Source organism: Strigops habroptila, chromosome 5 (assembly GCF_004027225.2).
Source record: "Strigops habroptila isolate Jane chromosome 5, bStrHab1.2.pri, whole genome shotgun sequence".
NCBI lineage: Eukaryota > Metazoa > Chordata > Aves > Psittaciformes > Psittacidae > Strigops > Strigops habroptila.
Genome location: NC_044281.2, coordinates 16,669,678 through 16,697,190, shown reverse-complemented (window position 1 = coordinate 16,697,190; position 27,513 = coordinate 16,669,678). Strand labels below are relative to the sequence as shown.

Here is a 27,513-nt window from a genome sequence, read left to right as displayed (position 1 = left end):
TTAAAACTATTCAATTTTTTCCAGCAATAAACAGGCCAATTTGACATACTGAAGCAAAACCAAAATAACAAAAGTAATACAGCACTTTAGCACACAGTTTTATGGAAGCTCACTCTTAAAAGAGTTCTACCAAAATTCTTTTTCTTTCAATGTTTTAAAAATATCAAATGTATATTTAACAAGTACATTATAGTTAAATATATTTTATTATAAAGGTAGGCTTTGATTTTGCACATATGCAGCTTTGGTTTTCTTATAGGTATTCACTGTTTTCCTTTAGTGCAAGCGGAAGTTTCTCATTCAAATATCAGAAAAAAGTGACAGAAGTACTCTAAAAAGACTCCTGCCTTTTTAGACAGAGTAAGGACAGCAGTCCAATACCCCATTATTAAAGTTAATAAATACTAGTATTAACAAAATAGAAATGTGCCCAAATCTACTGTGCATAATTAGCCTCATACCAGAGGCACTATATTCTCTTACACAAATTTTTGTTGCTCTAACAGCAGAAAAACGTGAAATCTAAATAAAGCCTAATAAACAAACTTCTATCTAAATAAAATGTTTAATAGCATTAATTTCTCATTGAATGTATACATTTATGTAATGAATTAAAAATATAATGGCTATAACATGGATTACTCTGTATATATATTTTTAAAAGGAAAACAACTGCTTGTACACTACCAAACGTGTTCCAACTTTGCAAATAATCTCTGTATATACGCTAAGCTTTAGTTCAGTGAATAATTTTGCAGACTTACATACTGAAAATATATTGTTCTCAAACCCTCAGTTCATCCCTGAGAATTTTGAGAGACAACAACAATAAAATATATATATGCTAAAATGCTACCCTTAAATATATCAACTTTAAAATTACTACATCTGAAGAGCAAGAGAACTTTGAGACAGACTAAATTTTACTTTAAAGACTTTTACAAGGTTTTACATTCATAAAAAGTTGGAAAACAAAAATTCAGTGAGATTCTCAGGGACAATATGATCCAGCTTGCTACAGCATATTACATATGATCCAAGAATTCAGCAGCTGAGAATGAACCTTATATTGCTGACTCAAAATAGCAAGGAGACAGGCCTGAATTCTCTCAAACAACTGAAACGTATGAAAAAGAAATTAAGGAAAATAACGAAAAGAGGGTGAGCAAAAGTAATTAAACTTCTATATTCAATGGATTAAAATAGGACGTGCATACTATTTTGTTGTCTCTGCCAGGTTATTTTTCCTGTATGTCTACTTTAAAGCAAGTTACTATCTATACTATCTTGAATGACTTTTAATTCTTCGATGGCACACTGGAGGGGAAAAAAAAAAGTAGCATCTAAAATATTTAGAACAAAGTATAGATGTCCTGGAGTTCAAAATCAAAAGGTGAATTTTGAAGTAATTTGTGCACCAAAGCATAGGATACTCCACAGCTAACCAAAAATGCGAATCTGCAAACACACTGAACTCAGTAAAAGCCTTACTTATTTACTTAAAGCTATCCAAGTGAATGCTTTCAAGCTTTTGCCATACCAAATCAATCTTAGACTATTCCACATATCATTTCCCAAGTATTCCCAGAGGATAGCTACCATAGAGATACCCCTGCAGAAAGTAAAACTGAAGGTAACTACATAGACATAGAAATGGATTGATATTTAAAGGAAAGCTTAGAACGGAATGTACATGATTACAAAAGAGCCAAGGAGCTTGCAAACATGCCAACAAATATTGCTTAATGCAGCCAAATACATACCAGAACTTGAGAGCACAAACACAATACAAGGGTTATATCTGGGGGTTTATTTTCCTGAATTCATTAAAAATTAAAATGACAATGAGATACACAAGATCTAAAAGGAGTTCTCTTTGAGTTAGTTCAAAACAGCTAATACTCTCTTTTGCTCATTTGCCCTTTACATGTAAATAGAGTCCAGATGTTCAGGAAAAGAACTGAAAATGTCTCTTTTATGAACTATACTAACTATGGTGTTTTGTTCACTCATACACATAACAGGTGTAATGGCATGCTGTGGAGACACACCTGAGCTAGTGCTTTCTTCAGCAGGCACTTCCACAAAGCCCAGCCCTGCATTCTGAAAAGATGCTAACTTTGCTGCCAAAGCAAGAGACCTATATTTGCATAGCTCCTTGTCCTAACTAGAAGGAGCAAAATATCTCTCTCACTTCAAGAGTCTTTAAATAATTTCAATGTCAAGTATTGTTTACATGTGGAGGAGAGGGAAAAAAAAAAAAAAACACACCAAAACAAACAAAAAAAAAACCCCCAAAACAAAACACAAAAAAAAAAAAAAAAAAAAAAAAAAAAAAAAAAACCCCACCCAAAAAAAACACACCGAAGGAACAGAATACAGGTTAAAGACAAGTGCGATTACAGCCCCACCTGGTGCTCAAAACAAAAGTTAGTGCAGGCAAAGTCAAGGTTGTTTTTTCAGCACGTTTAATAGAACTATGAAGATTGTTATTGGATCTATCCTTGGAATTGATCTGGTTTTAAAGCTTCTATAAATGATCTGCAGAAAATATACGTAAAATTTGGTGTTTGGACACTTTATAGTATAAACTTTTCTAACTAGTCTTCTAACTAAAAAATCTTGGGAAAAAAGTTTGCATGTACATGCTCTTGAAGAACAGGCTTGTTGTAAAATGGAAACAGAGATTTCACATTTTAAGTTTGTTTTTTTAATGTTGAGATCCTTCTTAGTGGAAAATTTTCAGATGTAGCAGCTTATTTTCGAAATTATCAAAGACTTGAAACTCATCGGGACACCTTCAGATAAGCAAAGTCTAAGTGCTTAGTATTTCCAAAAAGCAAACAAACCCTTGTTTTCTTTAACTTCAGTGTAACGGGCAGTTGGTCAGCACCACTGGAAAAAGGCTTAATCCTTCAAAAGCTTTGTGCCCCAAACCAAAGCAACAAAATTGACGACCTATTTTTTAAAAGGTAACTCTCTGATCTGATAGCTCACACCTGGAAAAGGCTTGAATAAGATTCCTGCTGACATCAAAGACTGATGAGAGAGAGGGTTCCTCGCTTAATCCTTCTACTCTAACTCAAATAAATTTCCTTTAACAAATTGTTGTGTATTAATACCAACATGTAATAACAGAACTTACTTTTGTTATATGGTAAGCCAAACAAATTACTAAATTACTTCTTCCTTTAACTAGACAGTATCACCAGTTTGCAGTTAAAAAAAAATCTGACACAATTGTGATAAATTGTTACAATAGCTAATTTCTTCACTGTTTAAAAAATATGCTCTATTACCAGTTGGAATTTTGCGAAGTTTGGCATCTGTCTTTTTTGTTACCTGCTGGATAGAAAAATCATATGCTATTAAAATCTCCATGCCCATATAGGTGTTTATAGATTGACTGCCTTCATTACTTACTACTCTAACATAAATTAGAAACATTATAAGCAGAAAAATACTGGCAATCGACCCACAGTACTCCACTGGAAGATCATATGTTGATAAAAATCCCTGCTTGTGTTCCCATTTTAAAACAGATTTGGCTCTGGATCATCTTAAAATGGCTTGAAGATTTTGTATTATTCACTTTCACAATCAGCACATGAAATAGCAGTAATATAACCTTACAAAAGACTGTTATTACACTATTTCCACCTTTATCGATCCTTCTTTGGTCTTCTCATAAAAACCTACTCTTATCCTGGTATATCAATTAATGGTTTTGAACTAATGATATTACGCCCCCTCAATTCTTTATTGATCAACTTTTCTATCAGGTGCCTTTTGAAAAATTAAAAATTTAGTTTTAAGATATTCCTTTTTTGGTCATCAATGATTTGCCTATTTTCACCACGTAAGATTTGGAAGAGACAGAAAATTAAACAGACATACCAGTCAAGGCTGCTTGTACCTAAACACAACCTACACAAAACAAGCAATGCATAGAATTCAGTAGACAGGTAGGCCCCTCTTAGCCTTCTCATGTGCGAGCTGCAAGAATCTAATTCTGGAATTTGCATCACTGCTTCTTCACATGAGCATATCAGTGATGGAATTTATTGCCTATACATTATTTTGCTGACTTCAGTATAGGTATGGACCTTAATTTATCATTTGTGCTGTGACTAAGGGTGTTTTGTGCTTTTTTTAATTGGCCGCTTTGATGTTACATTATGTCTAGACCATGTAGTATATGACATGCCCACTATGAAGAATTGTATATTGTCCTTGATTTTCCTCATGTCTGATTTTTAATTAGTCCTCTGTGGAGAGCACTGCAAATATAGATATTGTTTCCAATATCTATACTAGCTTGTGACAGTTTAGGTATTTTAGGGCTCATGTATCTTCATAAAGCATAATGCCGTCATGACAGAGCCCATGATCTTAAAGTCCAGATAGTATTTCCCAAGTATCTTTTTTTGGAAACTGAGTACTCTTCTCAATATACTTTACAAAGAAAATAAATAAATAAATAAATAAATAACTGAATTTCAATCCATTTGCCATTTTGGCTAGAAGTTTGAGATGAAAGGTCATATTGAAGGATAATCAGATTTGTAATTTTCCATTCCAAATTGTTTAGCAAACTCTGTTTGCATAAACTCACATGTACCAGCCTTTAAGAGCACACTGACAGTTGTATTATCAAGTTATTATTACAGACTTGGCTTCCTACCAACCTTGCCAGCAGAGTGGAAAAAGTCATTGGCCTCTTGTAGCAGGGCTTTCCTTTCTTCCATATGCAAGCACACTTCTTCTCGTAACTGACAGATTTTCTGATCTGAAAGCTTTAGATGTTCTTTTTCTGTATAGTCCTCTGAAAGCAAAATCTTCTGTGCTTCAGCTGCCAGCTCTTCCACAGTGGAATTCCACTCCTAACAAAAAAAAAAAAAAATGCCATTTTAATCAACTATACTTAGAAAAATTATATACTGCATAATGACAATAGAAATACTGGAAAACATGTACTGCATTTTTAGGCCTGAAAGTTACCACCATTTCGAGTTGGAGGGACTTCTCAGCAAGCTTAGGTTTTAGTGACAGAGTTTTCAGCAGCGGTATCCTATTGTTCTTTGACAGTTTCACAGGCAGAAGTAGCAGTTACTAGTATGTCTGCTGTGAAAAATAATGTGGATAACATGAAGACATGAAATTTCTACTGGGTAAGACCAGACTTCCATGACAAACATCCCCTTCAGCCCAACTATTTAACCCAGAACAAATTAAAATACTGCCTACTACTGCCTACTAATAACTGCTTCTGCTGACACAGTTTCTGCTAAGAGCTGTCTATACATCAGATTTAGGGATTAAGCCTTCACAAATGGAAGTTTTCCTTACAATTTTTCACCTGTGATAAATGTCTATTTCAGTATTCAGTCACACTATCTTCTTTAGGTAATAAAGAGGTATTGAAAAATGCATTAGACTAGATAGCCCAAATGGAAAGGAACTTTAACTTGAAGTGAGTCAAGAGAAAAAAAATATTTCACATCTTCTTGCCTTGCATCTACTGCTTTGGTATTTAGTTACTACTTTAGTTTTGCTGTTTTTCTATAGAGAAAACCTTAAAATAGTAAAACTGTTACACAGTGTACTTGATCCCTGCTGTGTTTGTCAACACTTAAAATTGGTGCCTTATTGTGCTGTTCAAAATGAAAGGAGAGCCTGATACTATTCTGCAATTCCCCATGCCTTAGCATATTTTCTCCATCTTTTCTGGCAATGAATTAGATAAGAGAAGAACCTTTTTGAAACTTATTTAGAATTTCCTTCCACAGATTTTTATCAAATGTCTAGTAAAGCAGACAGAAAAATATTTTAAAATACGACAATTTTTTTCATTAAAACACTCCATGCATATGGCACAACAAGATTACAGGTTAGATTATTTTCAGCATGCTTAAAGAATGTTAGCCTCATATTTTTTGGTTTCTTTCAGTGAAATTATTGCTAGTGGCTTGGAAGTTTTCTCAGAGAAACTAATCTGGTTATTCAGAGATTAATCTGGGGCCCAGTAAAAGGTTTTTTTGGTTTGTTTGTTTGTTTTGTCTGTTACTGATAAATAGCTACAGCAAAATCTTTCTTGAAGTTTTTTTTTTTATTTTTCTTTCACATTAAAATAATGACCACTTCTGAGATCAGGCTGCAATAATCTTCAGCCTGTACTGAAACCCTGCATTACATTATTTAATGCACAATCCCCCTTTCATAAAATCCCATCCTTGTCTCTCTGTCCTAAGTAATATTCAGTAAGAATGAGGATTTTGAGGATAATTACAGTCTGCTATGCTGTATTTGTTCCTTTTTACCTGAAGAATTTATCTTGGGAAAAAATAGTAAGGAGGTCTCTCCATACACACAGCTTAATTGGCCTATTTATGAATAGGGTGTGGATTCATAACATCCAATTGTACTACCACTGCAATGTCATCATCTTCCAATACTCGCAGCTGGAATGACTGGTACCAAATGCATTCCATGGTCAGATTCTAATCAAAATTGCACTTATATTTAAATATATAGTTTTTATGAGAATTAGAAAACAACACTGCAATTGTGAGCTTTTAACTGGGACTAATAATAATTAACCTAAAAAAGGCAAAAAAAGTGTAGTTGAATATGTGCATACTCATTTCATTATTATATACTATTTGTAAAATAATTAAAAATGAAATTTTATTGCAGAATGAAAAATGCATATTTTACTGTGTCAGGAAAGGAAATTGCTTATAGTTAGCTTAGAAGCAGATACAGAAAACCAAAAACATTCTGAATTGTTTCAGTGCATCACAATGTGTATATTATAATTACAGCAGGCAAGGCCAATTATAAGAAAATGACTCAGCTTGTAGTGAAATGATTTCCTATGAGAGGATTTCACTGTAACAGCATTCATGAATCTGTTTGATACAAGGTACCCAGTAGCAGCTTTTAGGTGATATTAAAGCAGAGGTTAAACTCTGTCTCATTTATACTGAGGCAAGTTTCTTCTCTAACCTTTCCCACAAGCTCAAAATCTCTATTTATTATAATAATTTATAGTTTAAAATATTCCATGAACATTACAACCTTACACACTCCCTGAGGGCATTAAATGTAGTTAGACTCATTTGTTATCCTACTTGATCATTACTCAGACTTGGTTCAATTTTCTACAAAATAGCTAGCAACAATTTCACTTTCAGCTTTCTATTGATAAGGAAATGTTTCAACATATAAAAAGCCTATACTTTCCATCAACAGAACATACAAAATCAGTGGGAAAATCTTTATCAGTTTTTACTGTCCTTCAGCCTTCTACATGTTAAACTCTTAGCAATCTGGCAGTCAGCACTAAAATTCCCCCCCCCCCCCCCATCCCAAAAGGAACACAAAGCCTACTATTACCTTGGCTTTTCAACTTGTCAAGAAATGCTGTGAAATCCTCTGTCCTATTAAAGACACACTGCAGTCTATGCGCCTATGCTCAATGTCCCTCCTTAACTCATGTCACTATTCTTACTTTTCCTCATGGTAGTAAGTCCTTTAAACACTTGCTTTCACTATTCCATTTGGCAAAGAAAAAGAGCTCTTTCTAGGTTCCTTGATTTTTCAAGAGTGTTAAAACTGATGAATTAAAACTATTGTGGCTTTAAGTAAAAGTCTAAAAGACTTGAACTTTTTGTGGCTTCAACAAATACTCAACACAAGCCTGAAGAAAACAAACAAACAAACAAACCTACCTAAAACTTTATCTTGGTATTAAGCAACTATTGCAGGATAAATGGGCTTTTTTTGGTATACGCAATAAATATTTCTTCCTTAAAAATTCTAACTTTAGATTAAAATCTGAGAAGTTGTGTAAAACTGTAATCACTGGAATCTTCTAGAGTTAAACTGAGAAAACCTTGAAACACATCTATTTGACTTCAGATTGTGATCCATATAGTAGAAAATTGAGCAATTAAACCACAAGTCAATCAAGTATAGAAATATGTGGTTTTCAGAATTTGTGATAAATTAGACAGAAAGAGGAAAAAGTATTTCAAAGTCCATCACCTCCCAGAAAATTGTTAAATGTTAAAAAATAATGCCAGGACAGAGAAGGACATACAAAAAAAAACCCCAAAAATAAATGAAACAAAAACCCACCCACACCATTAACAGAATAATCATAGGTAGAAAAGGAGCGTTGTCCCAAGGCAGTGAGATGGCACTACAGGAAAATCAGTCAGTGAGAAGAAAGTGAGAGGTGAATGCAGATTTGCATCTGCTGCACACAAAAGATGAATATTTAGGTAAAAATAAAATTGCCCATAAAGAAAAATTATTTTTCTTTATGTGCTTTGTTCTAGCTATCTAAATAATGGAATGTGTTAAAACATCTGCCATGCAGATGAATTATAACACTTGTCAAACTCCTCAATGGAATGTCAGTCTCAGGAAAACTGGCAAGAGCTGGATAGCCTGAGTTTGCATCCATGCAGAAAATGGTAAAGGAGCACGGCCACCCAGGAAGGCCAGAGAGAGCAGAGACCTACAGGCAAACATTTAACTGCAGAATAACTTCTTTCATGTATCTAAGCATTAGCTGTGAGATCTAAGGGAAGAAAGCAGGTAAATACAACATTCTCAGTCCTTATGTTAATGGCACATAAGGCACACACATCCTTCTGAAGTAAATAAAGCAATTAATACAATTGATAGTGATATTTAATTTGGTAATTAAGAACCATCCTGAAACCTCATTAGAGTGTCTGATTACCTAGCACGGCTACTCCAGACCCAGTAAGCATGCAGATCTATAAAACAAAGAAATATGCTCTCCATCTTCCTAGTAATCTTTATTAGAAGGACTGATTCCAGCATGGTTCAGTCCTGAAAAGTGGCGGAAACTAGTTAAAATGCAAACAATTTAGCATACTACTTTTCTTCATCTCAAGTTATTTGGCCACAAAGTGGTGCTAGCAGTTCTTTTTTACCATGCCAAGCACCTCCAATACACACAGAAATGTAACAATAAGCAGTTAATCAGTGCCAGCAGATATTCCCCTTAGAAACATGAGTTCCTAAATTTGTCTCTCAGTCTCTTCTCTCAAACCTTGAGGGAACTGGGGGAAGAGTGAGGGGTGGCAGGAAGAGGAGAGGGAAGGGATTGGAAAGAGGGAAGCAGGAGGATCCTTTTAATATTTGGGAGGATTGAGGACTTTTATCCCAATTATGAATCCTTGGTTTTATCTTTGGTCTTGATTATTGTACAAGATAGCAATAATGTTTTCAGTGGTTTCACCTCTTGGCAAGATGAGGTTCAAGAGAAGGTATCAACCTGAGAATGTAATAAACTATACTCCTGTCTTCTCTCAGCCCAGTCACATAAACAAATTTTTAATCCTGTAAATCCTTAGGCTAGCCTCCGAATAATTTGTCCCGTTCATATTAATATCTTACTCTCTATGAGAACACTTGTACTTGTTCTGCATGTCTATTACACAGAAACATTTCACCATACCCTCACAGCTACAGTACACATATAAAGTGTTACTTGAAAAGATTTATTTACACCACATTAGATCCTAATACAAAATTCCAAAAGTAGTTTAAGACTAGTTTATCAATGACCAAGCTACAGAAAAAGAATCTATTTAATCAATTAGCCAAGTATGGTGTAAGGTACTCCTAAGAGTTCTTCCTGAACATAAACTGAAATGTTCTTTACAACCATTTCCATATTTTCCCACACAAACTGATAAAATAGTTAACTGAACTGATAAAATTTCTGAAGACTTCTGGAAATTACATTTCACTCTGAAATTAATGTACAGTGTTCTTTTTTTTTTTTTATTAGAACATACGTTGGACACTAGAAAAACCATTTTTTAAAAACTGTACCCAATTCTTCACTAGCCTTCCCTGAACTTTTGGATGGAATTAGCCAACAGCCTCTCAAAGAGAATGAATACTTCACACAGCAGCAGCACTACAGTTCCAAAATACATACAAAGTGAAAATATTTTAGATCACCGATCAAATGCCGAAGGCCTGTGAGTTGCCAAACGTTTAGGGAATTTCATCTGCAGAAATGATATATTTTATAAGCCTGGTTTTGCTTAGACTGAGCAAAAAGGCCAAGTTCATTTCTAGGTTGTTCTTTATTTCATACAGGTAAACCATACAAGTAAAACACTACTTTGTGCAGTGATGACAGTAAGAGATATTAACCTCTGCTACCTAAGAAATATTACCGGAACACACATTTGATTGGTATACTTTATCTGAATTTTACAATCAAGTTGTCAGGTTCCTCCTTTATTCTAGTCTCAACACCTGCAGTTCAGTGCTGTAAAAACTAGCGCCCACAGCCCCATAATTCTGCTTTCTGAATAATATTTGCAGTTCAACCTGGCCACTTGTTTTGCATATTATAAGCATAACCAACATGTTCAGTAACATCCACCGCAAGAATTTTCATTTCCCTCTGCTAGAACATGCTGCCAGTAAGAAAAGCAGAAAGCTAAAGGTAAGTGTCCTGGATTCAGCTATAGCAGTCATTTTTCTCCTGCTTAGTAGCTGGTGCAGTGCTGTGTTTTTTAACTTTCAGCCTGGGAACAACGCTGATAACACCGATGTTTTTAGTTGTTGCTAAGTAATGTTTATTCCAACCAAGGACTTTCTCAGTCTCATGCTTTGCCAGGGAGGAGGGGAAGCCGGGAGGAAGCAGAGACAGGACACCTGACCCAAACTGGCCAAAGGGGTATTCCATACCACAGCACGTCATGCCCAGTATATAAACCGGGGGGAGTTACCCAGAAGGCCCAGATCACTGCTCGGGTCGGGCTGGGTATCGGTCGGCGGGTGGTGAGCAATTGTATCCTCTCCCCTTGTTATTTCACTAATCGTTATTATCATTGGTGGTAGCAGTAGTGGTTTTGTATTATACCTTAGTTGCGGGACTGCTCTTATCTCAACCCGTGGGAGTTACATTCTTCCCATTCTCCTCCCCATCCCTCCGGGAGTGGGGGGAGGAAGAAGGGCGGGGGGGAGTGAGCGAGCGGCTGTGTGGTTCTGAGTTACCGGCTGGGCTCAAACCACGACAGTTCTTTTTGGCGCCCAACGTGGGGCTCGAAAGGTTGAGATAACGACAGATCTGACCAGAGTGTGTTTAATCATATTTGTGATAAGCATTCATTGTTACTACTCGTCACAATGGTGATTATTCGGCTCTCAGACTTGTTGCGCTTGATCTCAGAGTTTCAGCATGTTGTACCTTACTTACAGCCACTATTTGCTGTTTTAGTGTTTATCGGCTGGGGGGCCTGGGCTAAGGTTCTTGTTTCACTGTACTTCATGGTAATGACTTGTAATACAATAGACTCATTGATCATGAAACTGGTCTGGTTTGTGCTTCCAGCGTGGCCATCACCACTATACATTGGGAGGTATATAATGAAATATTTTAGCAATTGCATATCTTTTTTTTTCTCCTCGGGGGGTAAACTTACGAAGGAAGCATTCTCTTTCACCCCCCGTTCCCCCACCAGCCTATTTGCAACAGCAGTTGAGAGTTCTGAAGGTTTTAGATGGCCTTTGAGTACCCTTGAAACCTGCCTGCTGATTGTGCTGGGGATCAGCATGTTGGCAAACATACGGAGTGTGTTTTACCCACGGCCATCCCGTCGTAGGAACATCCTATTTCGTTTAATCTCAAAAATTCAGCAGTATCAGGTTCGAATCTGGTCTACGGTTAGACGACGATATAGGAGGACCGCCAGGAGATTTTCCCTGAGGCTGGACAGTTATGAGTGGCAGGGTGTGTGGGATAGTATGGGCAAGTACCTAGGCCAGTGGGCCCCTCCAGTGCTTTGGAACTTCACCACTGAACAAGTGCAACATCCGGAAAAACTAGTAAAACACTTAAACGAGGTGTGCTGTCGTCCTGGTTATACCAGAGAGGGACAAATCTTGGCAACGTGCTGGGGCTTGGCCTATGCCTACAGAGCCCTGCTCAACACTATCCAGCACCTTCAAAGGGGAAAAAAATGTCTCTGGATCTGATGGCAAAGCAACAGACAACGCAGCTATGCCAACTACAAGCACAGCAGCTACTCAGACCCTGACCACAACAGACAACACAGCTACTCCAAGTACAGCAGCTACATCAACCCCAGTGACAAGCACAACAGCTACTCAAACCCTGACCACAACAGACAACGCAACTACTCCAACTTCAAATACAGCAGTTACACCAACCCCAGTGACAAGCACAACAGCTACTCAAACCCCGACAGCAACAGACAATGTGGCTACTCCAAGCACCGCAGCTACACCAACCCCAGTGACAAGCACAGTAGCTACTCAAACCCCGACAGCAACAGACAATATAGCTACTCCAAGCACCGCAGCTACACCAACCCCAGTGACATGCACAGTAGCTATTCAAACCCCGACAGCAACAGACAATGCAGCTGTTGGTGTTACTCAACTCCCAAGCACAACAGTTGCACCAACCCCAGCAATAGACATTGCAACCACTCCAATCCTAGTGGCAGGCACTGCAGCCACTCCAACCACAGTGACAAACACTGCAGCTAAACCAAATGGCCAGTTTGTGACAATGTCTGTTGCCCCTGTAAGCAAAAGCAGACGAGAGGCACAAAGAGCAACCCGCGAAGCGAAGAAAGATGAAGACCCAATGCCATTACTACATGCAACAGCATCTGAACAAGAGTTACTACTACATAGGTCAGAGGAAGAGGAAGAAGAAGAAGAGGTCACTTCTCGACCCCGGACCTCAACCGAACTGCAGAATATGCGAAAAGATTTCACCCGTCTTCCAGGGGAGCACATTGTCACCTGGTTGCTCCGGTGCTGGGACAATGGGGCCGACGGTCACGAACTAGAAGGTAGGGAAGCCAAGCAGCTGGGATCACTTGCTAAGGAAGGAGGAATTGACAAAGCGATTGCAAGAGAGAAGCGAGCCCTCAGTCTTTGCAGGCGGCTCCTGGCAGCTGTGAAGGAAAGGTTTCCCTACAAAGACGATATTACGAGTCGCTCAGCCAACTGGACCACGATAGAGAAAGGCATCCAGTCCCTGAGGGAATCAGCCATTATAGAGATGATCTATCGTAGGCCGGATTCCAGGAACACATCCGTAGATCCAGATGAAGTCGAATGTACACGATCCATGTGGCGGAAACTTACACGGAGTGCGCCATCATCATATGCCCACACATTGGCATCAATGACCTGGAATGACGGAATATCACCAACAGTGGATTGCCTGATTCGTCAACTCCGAGAGTTCGAAGACAATCTCACCCCTTCCATCATTTCAGCTGTGGAAAAACTGTCCCAGGAGTTCAAACAATTGAGAGACTATTTATCCGATCTATCCAGCTCCCCACGCGTACCAACCCATGTCTCAGCTATTAACAGAAGGCGCCCTACTGCTCGAGAAAGAAAATATAGGAGGTACACGCCATGGGCCACCCTATGGTTTTACCTGCGGGATCATGGAGAAGACATGAGAAAGTGGGATGGAAAACCTACTTCAGCTCTGGAGCAACGGGTGCATGAACTGAAGAGGAGAACAATGGTCAAGGATGATCCTCCCAGGAAAGCTGCTGCTCCAGTCTCTGGTGAGCAGTTTCCCAGATGGAGTGAAAGAGCTGATTTTACTCCAGCTCCTGTGATAAGGAATACTAATCCCTTTCTACAAGACAGAAGTGGAGAATTTTGTGATCACTATTAGAGGGGCCCTGCCTCCAGCCAGGTGGAGGAGAGGGATAATCGGGTTTACTGGACTGTGTGGATCAGATGGCCTGGCACATCAGTCCCACAGAAGTATAAGGCTCTAGTAGATACCGGTGCACAGTGTACTCTGATGCCATCAAGGTATCAAGGGGTGAAACCCATTTCTATTTCTGGAGTGACAGGAGGATCCCAAGCGTTAACTATGCTGGAAGCTGAAATCAGCCTGACTGGGAGGAAGTGGCAAAAGCACCCCATTGTAACTGGTCCAGGGGCTCCATGCATCCTTGGCATAGACTATCTCAGGAGAGGGTATTTCAAAGACCCAAAAGGGTATAGATGGGCTTTTGGTATCGCTGCCTTGGAGACAGAGGAAATTAAGCAGCTGTCCACCTTACCCGGTCTCTCAGAGGATCCTTCTGTTGTGGGGTTGCTGAAGGTCGAAGAACAACAAGTGCCAATTGCGACCACAACAGTGCACCGGCGGCAATATCGCACCAACCGAGACTCCTTGATTCCCATCCATAAGCTGATCCGCAGACTGGAGAGCCAAGGAGTGATCAGCAGGACCCGCTCACCCTTTAATAGCCCCATATGGCCAGTGCAAAAGTCTAATGGAGAGTGGAGATTAACAGTAGACTATCGTGGCCTGAACGAAGTCACACCACCATTGAGTGCTGCCGTACCGGACATGTTAGAACTTCAATATGAACTGGAGTCAAAGGCAGCCAAGTGGTATGCCACAATTGACATTGCCAATGCATTTTTCTCAATCCCTTTGGCAGCAGAATGCAGGCCACAGTTTGCTTTCACTTGGAGGGGCGTCCAGTACACTTGGAACCGACTGCCCCAGGGGTGGAAACACAGCCCTACCATCTGCCATGGATTGATCCAGACTGCACTGGAACAGGGGCAAGCTCCAGAACACCTGCAATACATTGATGACATCATCGTGTGGGGTGATACAGCGGAAGAAGTTTTTGAGAAAGGGAGGAAGATAATCCAAATCCTGCTGACGGCCGGTTTTGCCATAAAACGGAATAAGGTCAAGGGACCTGCACAGGAGATTCAATTTTTGGGAATAAAATGGCAAGATGGACGCCGCCAGATCCCCACAGACGTGATCAACAAGATAACAGCAATGTCTCCACCAACTAACAAGAAAGAAACACAAGCTTTCTTAGGTGTTGTGGGGTTCTGGAGAATGCACATCCCAAATTACAGTCTGATTGTAAGCCCTCTCTACCACGTGACCCAGAAGAAGAATGATTTCAAATGGGGCCCTGAGCAACAACAAGCCTTTGAACAAATTAAACGAGAAATAGTTCATGCAGTAGCTCTTGGACCAGTCCGGGCCGGGCCAGATGTGAAAAATGTGCTCTATACCGCAGCTGGGGAGAACGGTCCTACCTGGAGCCTCTGGCAGAAAGCTCCAGGGGAGACTCGAGGTCGACCCCTTGGCTTTTGGAGTCGGGGATATAAAGGATCCGAGGCCAGCTATACTCCCACTGAAAAAGAGATACTGGCAGCCTATGAAGGGGTTCGAGCTGCCTCCGAAGTGATCGGAACTGAAGCGCAGCTCCTCCTGGCACCCCGGTTGCCTGTGCTGGGCTGGATGTTCAAAGGCAGGGTCTCCTCTACACATCATGCAACTGATGCTACATGGAGTAAGTGGGCCGCACTAATTACACAACGAGCTCGAATAGGAAATCCCAGTCGTCCAGGAATTCTAGAAGTCATCATGGACTGGCCAGAGGGCAAAGATTTTGGGATGTCACCAGAAGAGGAGGTGACGCGTGCTGAAGAGGCCCCACCATATAATGAACTGTCAGAGAGTGAAAAGCAATATGCCTTGTTTACTGATGGGTCCTGCCGTATTGTGGGAAAGCATCGGAGATGGAAGGCAGCTGTGTGGAGTCCCCTGCGACAAGTTGCAGAAACTGCTGAGGGAGAGGGTGAATCGAGTCAGTTTGCAGAGGTGAAAGCCATCCAGCTGGCCTTGGACATTGCTGAACGAGAAAAATGGCCAGTACTTTATCTCTACACTGACTCATGGATGGTGGCAAATGCCCTGTGGGGGTGGTTGCAGCAATGGAAGCAGAGCAACTGGCAACGCAGAAGTAAACCCATCTGGGCTGCTGCATTGTGGCAAGATATTGCTGCTCAGGTGCAGAACCTGGTGGTGAAGGTACGCCACGTAGATGCTCATGTACCCAAGAGTCGGGCCACTGAGGAACACCAGAATAACCAGCAAGTGGATAAAGCTGCTAAGATTAAAGTGGCTCAGATGTACTTGGATTGGCAACATAAGGGTGAATTATTTTTAGCCCGGTGGGCCCATGACACCTCAGGCCATCAAGGCAGAGATGCAACATATAGATGGGATCGAGGGGTGGACTTAACGATGGACACTATTGCCCAGGTTATTCACGAATGTGAAACATGTGCTGCAATTAAGCAAGCCAAGCAGTTAAAGCCTCTCTGGTATGGAGGACGATGGCTGAAGTACAAGTATGGGGAGGCCTGGCAGATTGACTATATCACACTCCCACCAACCCGCCAAGGCAAGCGCTATGTGCTTACCATGGTGGAAGCAACCACCGGCTGGCTGGAAACATACGCTGTGTCCCACGCCACTGCCCGGAACACTATCCTGGGCCTTGAGAAACAAGTCTTGTGGCGACACGGCACCCCAGAGAGAATTGAGTCAGACAATGGGACTCATTTCCGGAACAACCTCATAGACACTTGGGCCAAAGAGCATGGCATTGAGTGGGTATATCACATCCCCTACCATGCACCAGCCTCTGGGAAAATCGAACGGTACAATGGGCTGTTAAAAACTACACTGAGAGCAATGGGTGGTGGGACTTTCAGACACTGGGATACACATTTACCAAAAGCCACCTGGTTGGTCAACAGTAGGGGATCTGCCAACAGGGCTGGCCCAGCCCAATCAGAACTTTTACGTACTGTAGAGGGGGATAAAGTTCCTGTGGTGCACATAAAGAATTTGTTGGGGAAGACAGTCTGGGTTATTCCTGCTTCAGGTAAAGGCAAACCCACTCGTGGGGTTGCTTTTGCTCAGGGACCTGGATATACTTGGTGGGTAATGCGGGAAGATGGGGAAGTCCGATGTGTACCTCAAGGGGATTTGATTTTGGGGGAAAACAGCCAATGAACTCAATTGTACGCTGTTGCCTGCTCTATAACACTTTTATAGCCCACCAGCTAGATATCTTCAGGTCGCCAGCCATTGCCCCTGACTTCCCTCCGATCATCACCTCAACAAAGAATGAATTTTGAGGAAACCAGACGAGCTCAGCAGTGACCAGACGAGTTTGGCGGTATCATCAGCAGGCAACAACCCAACACTACGTACCGTCCCTCCTGCCCTGAAAGACTATCACAAGAGATGGAGCCTGACATCATGTACTGGATGAGTTCAGCAATTTTACAGGGATTGGTCCATGGACTAGGGAATGATATCTTTCTCTGTGTGTGGGTGTGGGTGTATATATATGTGTATATATGAGACAGGGGTGATGGTGTGCTGAGAGATGTGGGATCTGAGCATGACGTGAATGGTATGGAATAAGGGGTGGATACTGTCCTGGATTCAGCTATAGCAGTCATTTTTCTCCTGCTTAGTAGCTGGTGCAGTGCTGTGTTTTTTAACTTTCAGCCTGGGAACAACGCTGATAACACCGATGTTTTTAGTTGTTGCTAAGTAATGTTTATTCCAACCAAGGACTTTCTCAGTCTCATGCTTTGCCAGGGAGGAGGGGAAGCCGGGAGGAAGCAGAGACAGGACACCTGACCCAAACTAGCCAAAGGGGTATTCCATACCACAGCACGTCATGCCCAGTATATAAACCGGGGGGAGTTACCCGGAAGGCCCAGATCACTGCTCGGGTCGGGCTGGGTATCGGTCGGCGGGTGGTGAGCAATTGTATCCTCTCCCCTTGTTATTTCACTAATCGTTATTATCATTGGTGGTAGCAGTAGTGGTTTTGTATTATACCTTAGTTGCGGGACTGCTCTTATCTCAACCCGTGGGAGTTACATTCTTCCCATTCTCCTCCCCATCCCTCCGGGAGTGGGGGGAGGAAGAAGGGCGGGGGGGAGTGAGCGAGCGGCTGTGTGGTTCTGAGTTACCGGCTGGGCTCAAACCACGACAGTAAGATGTTCTAAATCCTAATTCACATGGATGTGTAACAAAAGATTTTAATGCTAAACACTTTCAAATGATCCTAAGAAAAAAAAAAAGGCAATTCAGTAAGATGATAAGAATCATCTGTAAGATAATGTATGGGAGAGGAATTGTTAGGTGAAACTGTAATAATAAGTGTTATCATTATAAATTAGGTTCTGGATGTTCGACCATGAAAAGGATTATTAGACAAAATCATAATGCATGTTGTTCTCCTTCCTGCACTTAGAGTATCATTGCTAATTCAGACAGCAAATTACAAGAATAGCCTTTCAGTACAGAATGTGGGGAAGATTAATGATCATTTGTCTAGTTCTAAAATTCAGCAATACTTTGGGACACCTCAAGTATTTCTACATGTCCCTCTTTCTCTGGAAACACAGATTACTCATTTACTGTTTATCTTCTGCTTTCTTTGTGCCAAAGGTCTGTACAGGCTTTGCAACAGAATTTAGTTCTTCATACTAGTCTTCCCTAGATGAAGAAAATATGTTTTCTGACATGCTGCTTGGAGAAGCATTAGTAATATTATTCTGCATATATGACAACCCTGAAGCAGTTAACTGTAAATTATGCAAACAGGCAAACATCTGACATTCAACTACAAAGCTTACAAGGAAACATAACTGTGAAGAGTCATAAACCTGAGAGTCACTATCAACACAAGAGCCAAACACGACTGCTTGAAAATCATACAGTGAGGAGTGATCCTGACCCAGGAACAGCACATACCTGATGACACCACGACTGAGGTATCTCGAAAAAGATTCTAAATATATGCAATTTAGGTCATATAGATATCTGGTTTTTTTATATATATATATGTATGTATGTATCAACATTTCCTTCAATCCCATCTTGCTTTTACGAGTGACAGTAACAGATTCATTTTCTCAAAAACTGATATTCATAATAAAAATAGTACTTTTTATTACTTTTATTCCCAAGAAATAAATGGGCAAATACCTCTTCTAATCCTGTACACAGTTCAGTGATAATAAATTATGGTAGAAATGGTGGGCATTTTATCCTTCATGAACATTAAAATTTTGTAATATTCTAATAAAATTACTTTATTTTTTGCAGCATGGTTTAATATGTAAACTACCAGTTTGGAACTTATCGCTAAATTGAAAAAACAACCTGACAACATCAAGGATTAGTCCTCTTTTACCTTATCAATAACTTTTAAAGTTTGAAATGAGAAAAACACTGACAAACATGGAGGCCTGCATTAAAAGTACTAAAATGAAAAAAAATCTCCTTAGACATTTAGAAACATGTATCTTATGCACACATACCATCTACTCCTTATTAAATGCCCAAGTTCACGTTTTGCTATTCATTTTTAAATTGCTTCACTAATCAATCATCATATTTCTTACTTTCACTTTGCTTTCCATTTCTTCAAGCTCTTGAAGTAACTCTTCATTTTCCAATAGAGATGAGCCTAAGTTTTGCTTGTGAAAATAATCTCTGATGTTTTTCTTGTACCAGGATGTTACCTAAATAATAGAAAATTCAGTCAGTGAAAAATTTGAGAAGTAACTCTCCATTTTTTGAAATATGTATCAGACAGTTACATGAACGAAAGAAGCCCTAATTTTCATTTCTATCATTTTTCATTCCTAATGTTCACGCTTTTGTTCAATTTGTATAATTTACAATGTTAATAAACCCAGAATGAAAGGACTGCAGTTAAAACAAACACTTATTGGAATATATGCAATAAAACAGACAAAAAAAAGTATTCATCCAGTACAACCAAATTATAAATTAACACAGTAAAAGCAAAATCAAGACATAATCCCACACAGAATAAATGCATGTTTTATAACATGGTAAAGATATTGCACATTTTTCCTAGAATCACATTAACTTAAAAATATCCCTTTTCTAGACTTACTTCAGCAAGCATATGCAGCAAACATATAAGCTATCTTCTAAACTGCACAGAATGACTTGCATTTATTTCTGCTTGATTCATAGTAGGTACTCTCACTTTCTTTGTAAACAACACATGGCAAGAACTCCTGAGTGAAGCTTTGCATTTTAAAAGAGCAGTCTGAGTGAGTTATTAATATCAAGGAGACTTCCTCCAATCTTTTCAGTCTGGAAAATCACCACTATACTTAAATTGTATATGGCATACTAAGAATTACTTCATACGCTAGGTGCTACAGATTTTAATAGCACACTACAGATGTTTTTATCTGTTCATGTAGAAGATATTTCTAATACATTTAGCCAATTCTAAAAATGAAAGAACTTTTAAAATGTGTTGTAAACATTTTCAGTTACAAATAAAAGAACTGGGGTGGAGGGAATGCCTGCTGTGGTGCAGCCTCTTCCAAAATGTACAAGGGCTGCATGGGAATACTTGCTCCAGTACCTGAAACACCTCCTCCCATTCTTCTCCTTCACTGACCTTTGTGTTCACAGCATTGTTTTATGTTCTTTTTTCTTACCCCTCACTCCTCACTATGTCTGTGCAGTGTTTTACCCTTTCTTAAATATATTTTAACAAAGGCCCCATCAGCTTTGCTGATGGGATCAGCTGTGCCCTGTGAAGTAGTAGTAAAGTTGACTGGAACCAGCTGTGTCTGGCACAACTATAGAGAGGGGCAGATACAGCAGAAAACAAATTAAGAAGGAATACACTTTTCTTTCTACAAATTATTCCCACTAGGAAAACCTGTTTTTCACTCCCTTTCTTCCTGTGTATTCCTGTGTATGTGTACTAGAACACACATACCTATGTGTCGTAAATTAAATCTGAGCTTAACCTGAGGCAGTTTGAACTCAAGCAGCCCACACTATAAATCTTGACATGCCTACTCTGAACTTTAGGATAAGCTAGTCTCAATTTCTCCTGTACATTCATCATAAGCTGATTTTGTTAAATGCCAGACAGGGTGGGTTGGGGGGCTGTGGGTGTGGGTGTTCATTACAATAGTCACTGTATTTGAGTGCCTGATGCTTTATTTACTATCTTAAATCTCAAATAATATTTTTATCATCAGTATTTGAAGGCATCATCATGACAATACAGATCTGCCTTGGTTCATCCTGGGGATATTTCAGTCTCTTCACAACAATACTACCTAAGCCCTTCCCTAATCCTCAATGCATTTATTTTCACAACATTGCCAGTGAAGCATCCTTGTCTAATTTCATCAATAACAAGTTAGGGTAAAATGGGACCACAGACACATATTTAAAGAAAAATGCAGCACTTGAGGTTAAAGTCTGGGCTTTAGTGATTTTTCTATGATCAAATACAGCCTTATAAAGAAAAGGAATAATAAAATAATCTTTTATGGGAAAAGAACTAAGTATCAGTATTGCATTGTCCCAGAGTAGCTACTAGTGTCTTGTTATACCATATTTGTGAAAGACTGTAAAAGTCCCTGGAAATAAAAAACCCAAACACCACTAACGGTGATGTATACCAGCCAACAAAAGCATTGAAGTTATAGTGGAACAGTCTTTTTCCTTTATGAAGTTTCTTGCCTATGTAGACAAAAGCACTGGGGTTTTTTCAGCCCTTTTTTTTTTTTTTTTTAAATGAAGGGACTTTGTGTACACAATATTCCCAAAAGCAGAACTTGTTTAGAATATTAGCTAACAAGAGTAATCATTTCAGTTGTGAATATTAAAACCAAGTAATCCATATTGGTACATGCATACTTTAACAAGAATACATTCACTCTTAGGAAGGATTATGACAGACCAACAATGGAGCGAGTTTGACAGGATGTCAGAAACTCACTTGGTTTCAAGGTGTGGAGCTTTTTTTACATAGGATCAAAGTCTGGGAGTCTAATTAAGTTGGCCCATACATGTGGGACTAGTAAGAGCAATTAAGTTATCACTATCAGGAGAAACAGGACAGGAGATCAGACATTTGGAAAAACACAGAGGAGAAGCATTGTCCATAACTAAAACATTGGTAAAATCACTGATAAGTTCAGTGGCACGATGATTTCACCAGAATTAACTAGAAAAGTAATCCTAAGTTGATCTGATTATAGAGTTTTCAATAACAAACCCAAGGTCTAAATGTCTTTACGCTCATTGTAAAATACTACTTTTTGATATTCATGAGAAAAGCCTTTGCAGAATGTGCTGTAACAAAACATGAAGCCAAAACTTCACAGAGGAACTTCATACAACATTTTGATGATACAAATAGTGTTATGCATTAGGCAACAATCTTCAGATATGCCCCCAAACTGAGATAAACTCAATGTTTTCATTCTAGCTATCAGTAGCAGCATTATGCTGAGTACCAGCTATTGGAAAAAAAAAAAAAATAGCAAAGAACACACCACCTGCAGATGTAGTCCATGTTTAGACAATTATCTACACATTAGCTACTGCTGTGTATTTCTCCTCATGTGTGTGCACTTAAACATTTGGATTTGCAGGTCCTTCTTATCAGATGTTAAAATGAAAAATCTCTATTTTTCATTACAGAATTTTGCTTTCAAGCAAAGAACCTTTCCATAACCTGACTTTCAGAAATTCTTCAAAGCAAATAAGATTATAAACCTATCAATTTACTATGTAAGGTTTACAAGCAAAGAATGTCCTGCATTTTTTTGTGTAAAATCCACAATTACAGTCTTTAATTCACTAAGCTACACTACTTGATTTTTTTTATGTCAATTAAACTACCTTTAATGACAATGAAATAAAAATGGGAACTGTGACTTATACCAAGAAAATCTGTCTCCCTTATATTTGCCCAGATAGCAAATGAGTTTTACTCAGCTCTTATCTCTGCCCTTGATGTGACCAACTACCATAATTTTGTCTCATATATGCATGATTGGATCAATTTAAAAAAATTACTTTCATGAATCTTCTTCCAAAGGTAACTAATTATGCACAAAATAGGCCAATCATTAATGAAAGAGATTATCAGAAAATATGATGCTGACAGGAAGTAAAATAGGTACCCTTTCACATATTGAAAATACTGAAAGAGAAACATGTTACATGTTACAATCAGGACTACCAGATTATTGCATTCCAATTAGAGATCAAAGGAAGGTGCTACATTTTTAGTTCTTCAGAACCAGGTAATAAGTAGTGATCTTTGCATCTGCTTGCCTTTTCTTTTAAAAAAGTAACCCCCACACTAAGCAGCCTCCTAGGCACTGCATAATTATGCCTAGCAAAACAGAGGCAATACAAAGAGCAAATATCCACTCTTAGATCTTACACAGCAGAGCTCATCCCCAGTAGTCTGCTTTCTCTGTATCCCCTGAACTCCCATTAATGTCAGTGGGAGTTCGATGTGCTGTTCTTGCATATGTAGCATCATTGGACATCAAGACGAGTTCATGCACAGAGATTGGAATACTGGTTTTCATATGTGCTCAGAGGCTTTGAGATTTTAATTTCTGTCATCACTCAGAGATATATGCATAATGTGTTAGAGGACAGAGAGAGAAATTTTACATAAAGCCTCTAAAAGTTAATTTTCCAGTGTTTGTATGTACATGTGAATATATTATTTGTTCATGATGCATGCAAATTAAGTGTCCATACATGTACAAATCATACATTGTACCAGATTTTACTCTAATACAGATACTAAACAAGTATATTCTGATAAGCATGATACTAAAAATTATTTGAATTTGTCCCTGTGTGTATACTAGCCTCAAACTGGATGCAGGTATGAGCTAACAGGTAGTTAAATAGTGGCCCCTCTCTTCACATGATCAGAAAACTTGCCAGTAGAAGAACAGTTTCTATACTTACTCTTTGTGATGTAAGCACATACGTGAAAGGAAATGGAAACATACACAGAAAACAAACATTCACTGCAAAATCAGTTTCAATCCCACCTAAAGTAGAGTGAATTCTAGCTGGTTATTCTCAAATATTTATCGCTTGTGTGATGAGGATAAATAGAATCCCCCAGTAAATTTTATGAACTCGTGATCTTTAACATCCCGGGCAACGTGAATTTTGGAGGGTTTGGAGGGCAGGGCAATGGTGTGGTTTGTTTGTTTGGGGTTTGGGGAGGTGGTGGTTTGTTTGGTATTTTTTGTTTTCTGAGTGTTTGGGTTTTTTTCTGGGTTTTTTTATTTGAGTTTTTGTCTGTTTGGTTTTTTTAAGAAGGGTGGTTGGCTCCCAAACAAACCCCACATATTCATCCCTTACTCTTCAACAGCAAAATATTTCCAAAATGTTTCCATTTTGAATGTCCCTCCATATTGGTATACTGTGGAATAACACTGGCATGCTAAGGTAATTGTAGTAATATCTAATACTTTTTAATGTAAAGAAAGGATCTTTTTTTGGATGAAATAAATAGGACATATTTCCAATAGAGCAAGGTAGACTGATGCTAAAAGTTCAGTTGTAGCTGTTGTAAAATTTATGAGAACACGTTATATTGAAACAACATTTCTGTTTGAGGATCTTTCTTTTATGATATAGCAATATGGTGATACTGGGAAAAAAAAAAAATCAAAACCAGTAACAGCAGCAATAATATATATTTCTAAGCAAGCATAGATGGTTTCTTATGATTTTCACAGAAACTGATAGAGTCTCCTATACTCTTGCTTTTCAGTATTTTTGTTAGCTGTTATAACTACATACTGAGATTATGACATTTGCATAAGACCGTACTATTTTTACCTGGTTGGTTGGGGTTTTTTCTATCTAATCATTAAATCAGCAGCTCTTGCTCTGTTTCTGGCAGCTACTGATACTGAGTGCTCCAGAAATAAGGCTGTCAGTTTGCTTGTGTACCTCAACAATTCTGTCTCTATGCAAAATTACAAAGATTTGTGCTTGTTGAATAAGGTGCTTCTCATCTTAAACAACCTCACCAGCAAAGTTAGTTCTTACAGAATAGACTACTGCTAACAGTTTCTAACATTTTCCTCCAGTATAGGGAGGAACTTTATTTTGGAGGCAAAGAAGGAATCTTACAGAATTATCACAATCAGGACTGTTCTGTCAGAGGTCCATACAAAATTTTAGCCTATTTACGAAACCCTCAAAATAATTCAGCTTTAGTCTTGTTAGACTGGAAGGTACAAAACCTTATAAATATTTTTAAGCTCCTTTTCTATAATAGTCTCTACTATAAAACAATTGCTACTCTTTTTTTCACTATGACTTTAGTATTATGTATTTTACCTGGTTCTCTTGTTGGTGCCACAAAAAAATTTGCAGAACTTGCTCCAGTCCTCGGCGCTGATGTTTAAGAAATCTGTCCAGTTGCCGTCTCCTGTCTTGTAGCATTTCAAGGAGATTGTCGATTTTCAAGCAGCTGCTGTGGGCTCCCTGAATCAGCTCTGGATTTGCATTTGGCCCCTCATGTTTGAGTTCTTCTATGAATCCAGTTAGCTCTTGGCTTTTGTTTAAAAGTGCAAGTGACTTTTCCAAAAGCTCTGTAAGGACAGAATTTTATAAGAAGAAGGAAAAAAAAAAAAAAAAGTGTTTTATAATTCTAGTAGCATATATCAAATATTACTCAAGTATTTTCAAAACCACCTATCTGTTTGCATACATGAGCATAATGTATTTTCATGCACTGCTTAAATACTTACTTTCGTAGGTATATATCCTAAGAAAGATACTTCATTTTAGGCAGCTGTTCTATAAACCTACAAAGGTACACCTATAATGGTACATATACACACATATAAAAGTGTACTGAGAGCCTCTGAGACAAAACTTGCCAGAATAAGAGGCAAGGTAGGCATGAAGGAAAGTATTAGAACGGAATGCTCCAAGGAGCTGCTAGTGAAGCACCAACAACAAGCAGTAAACAGCTGAAACATTCATCTTCCCAGCTGAGTATATGTACTGGTAACTCAAGGCAAAGCAGCCTAAACCTCCACCTTTCCCATGGAGCACCTAGGGAATACACAGAAGTGGAATGTCTCCATTTCTCCACCCACCAAAGGCTAAGAAGAGAGTTTGGTTTCCATGAGCTCACTGCAACAAGCCTGTCCATTTTACTTTTTGCCTTCCAGAAAAGTGGTATTAATCAGAAATGTTCCATTTCAGTCCTTCCAAAATGGAATAGATATAAAAATGGATAAATGAGGATAATTCATATTTTATAACTTTTTTTATTCTGATTGAAATGCATTTGTTTCAGAACTTTTTTTTAGTGATAAACATTCGTGATAAACTATTAATCACGAATTAATAATTAACTATTAAACTATTAATTAACTGGTAGAGCCAATATTTGTAAAGGTGGTATTTTCAGCCACCTTACTTTGGAATGAGGGTAGATAGTATCCTTCTTGCAGAAAGCAAAACAATATTTTATCAAATAGCTCACTATCAGTTTTCCAAATTTCATGTGGTTAAGAAATTAAGAAGCCAATCCATCGCAACCACTTTCCTCTGTCAGAGGAAATGCTCAGTCTCTCTCTGGTGAACCATTTCATATGATTCTTACAGTTATAGACCCTCCTTTCATCAATAAATTACTGACAGATACTTCAGGTTAAAATTGCTATACAGTGAGAACTTTGCTCCCTTGAAGATTGAATTGGAAGCCCCAAAACTCTAATGAGTTACCTGAGTTCAATTCTATATTCGGATTCCCTGGAAGAATACCTGGCATTCAAGGTTGCTAAAAATATCTAACCTCATACTCCACTAGTGAATAATAAAATAAAATTGATATTCTGCCAGTTGTTAGTAATCTTATAGCAAAATTTGGTTAAATTTTAAATGAAATTTCATAAAAGTATTGCCTCTTAAATGCAGATAAAATTCAGTAAGTAGTCTTAAGTCTTATAAAAAATACAGAACCATATGGAACTGCAAAGGTGCCTGAAGTGCAAAGGTGCCTGAAGCAGCCACAATATGAGATTGGGTTTGAAATATTTCCCCCCGCCCCGGTTTTGAATGAAAATTACCACAGTATGGTAGAAGATGCTTCACAAGAAAATTTGAATTAACAAAAAGTCATCACATGGAAGAATTTTTCTAGACAACATATGTGCAAGAAAGTTGTGGTGGGAGCGGAGAGAGCACCTTTTCCCCAAGTGTTACAGTTCTAGCTGCAGAACCTCTTGGAACAGATAGGGCAACTCAATGGGGAAATGAAACACAGTCCCACTCCTCAAAGGCAGAGCAAAATGCAGGAACCACTGTAGGCAAATAGATTCTGAAGGTGGCTAGTTGCCACTTCTGTTTCATAGCTGCCACCCTTACTTCACCACTTCTACTTCAAATCCCATCCCTAGACAACAGGAAAGCAGACAGCAGACTGCTCTCTTGGCCACTCTCAAGAAACGGTAGGACTTTGCAGGGGATTGTTACTAGAGCTGATTGGAAATTTTCTAATGGAAAGTTTTCCATAGGGGAACCTTAATTCATTAATAACTGTGATAACTTGGATGAATTTCCCCATGGAACAGAAGGATGGTTTTAGAACTTGCTTGCCAATCAGGACTAAAAGTCAGCTTGGTTTCTTAGTGGCTCACCTGACCTAGACTGTCTTAAAATTGAATACAAGCTTACCATTAGTTCCTCTGTAGCAACAAAGACAGAACTATGAGAGA

At 38.8% G+C, this 27,513-nt stretch overlaps 1 protein-coding gene across 10 annotated transcripts in view; it reads right to left on the bottom strand.

Annotated features, from left to right (window-relative positions):
- CCDC141 (coiled-coil domain containing 141) overlaps nucleotides 1-27,513 on the bottom strand; it is a 96,526-nt gene that overhangs the window by 44,242 nt on the left and 24,771 nt on the right. For all 10 annotated transcript variants that reach the window (XM_030486682.1, XM_030486674.1, XM_030486676.1 and 7 more), the window contains exons 6-8: nucleotides 25,121-25,374; nucleotides 19,336-19,455; nucleotides 4,689-4,883 (exon numbers count right to left, since the gene is read on the bottom strand). In XM_030486682.1, the coding sequence (XP_030342542.1) occupies nucleotides 4,689-4,883; nucleotides 19,336-19,455; nucleotides 25,121-25,374 (569 nt within the window). The remainder of the gene's footprint in view (nucleotides 1-4,688; nucleotides 4,884-19,335; nucleotides 19,456-25,120; nucleotides 25,375-27,513) is intronic.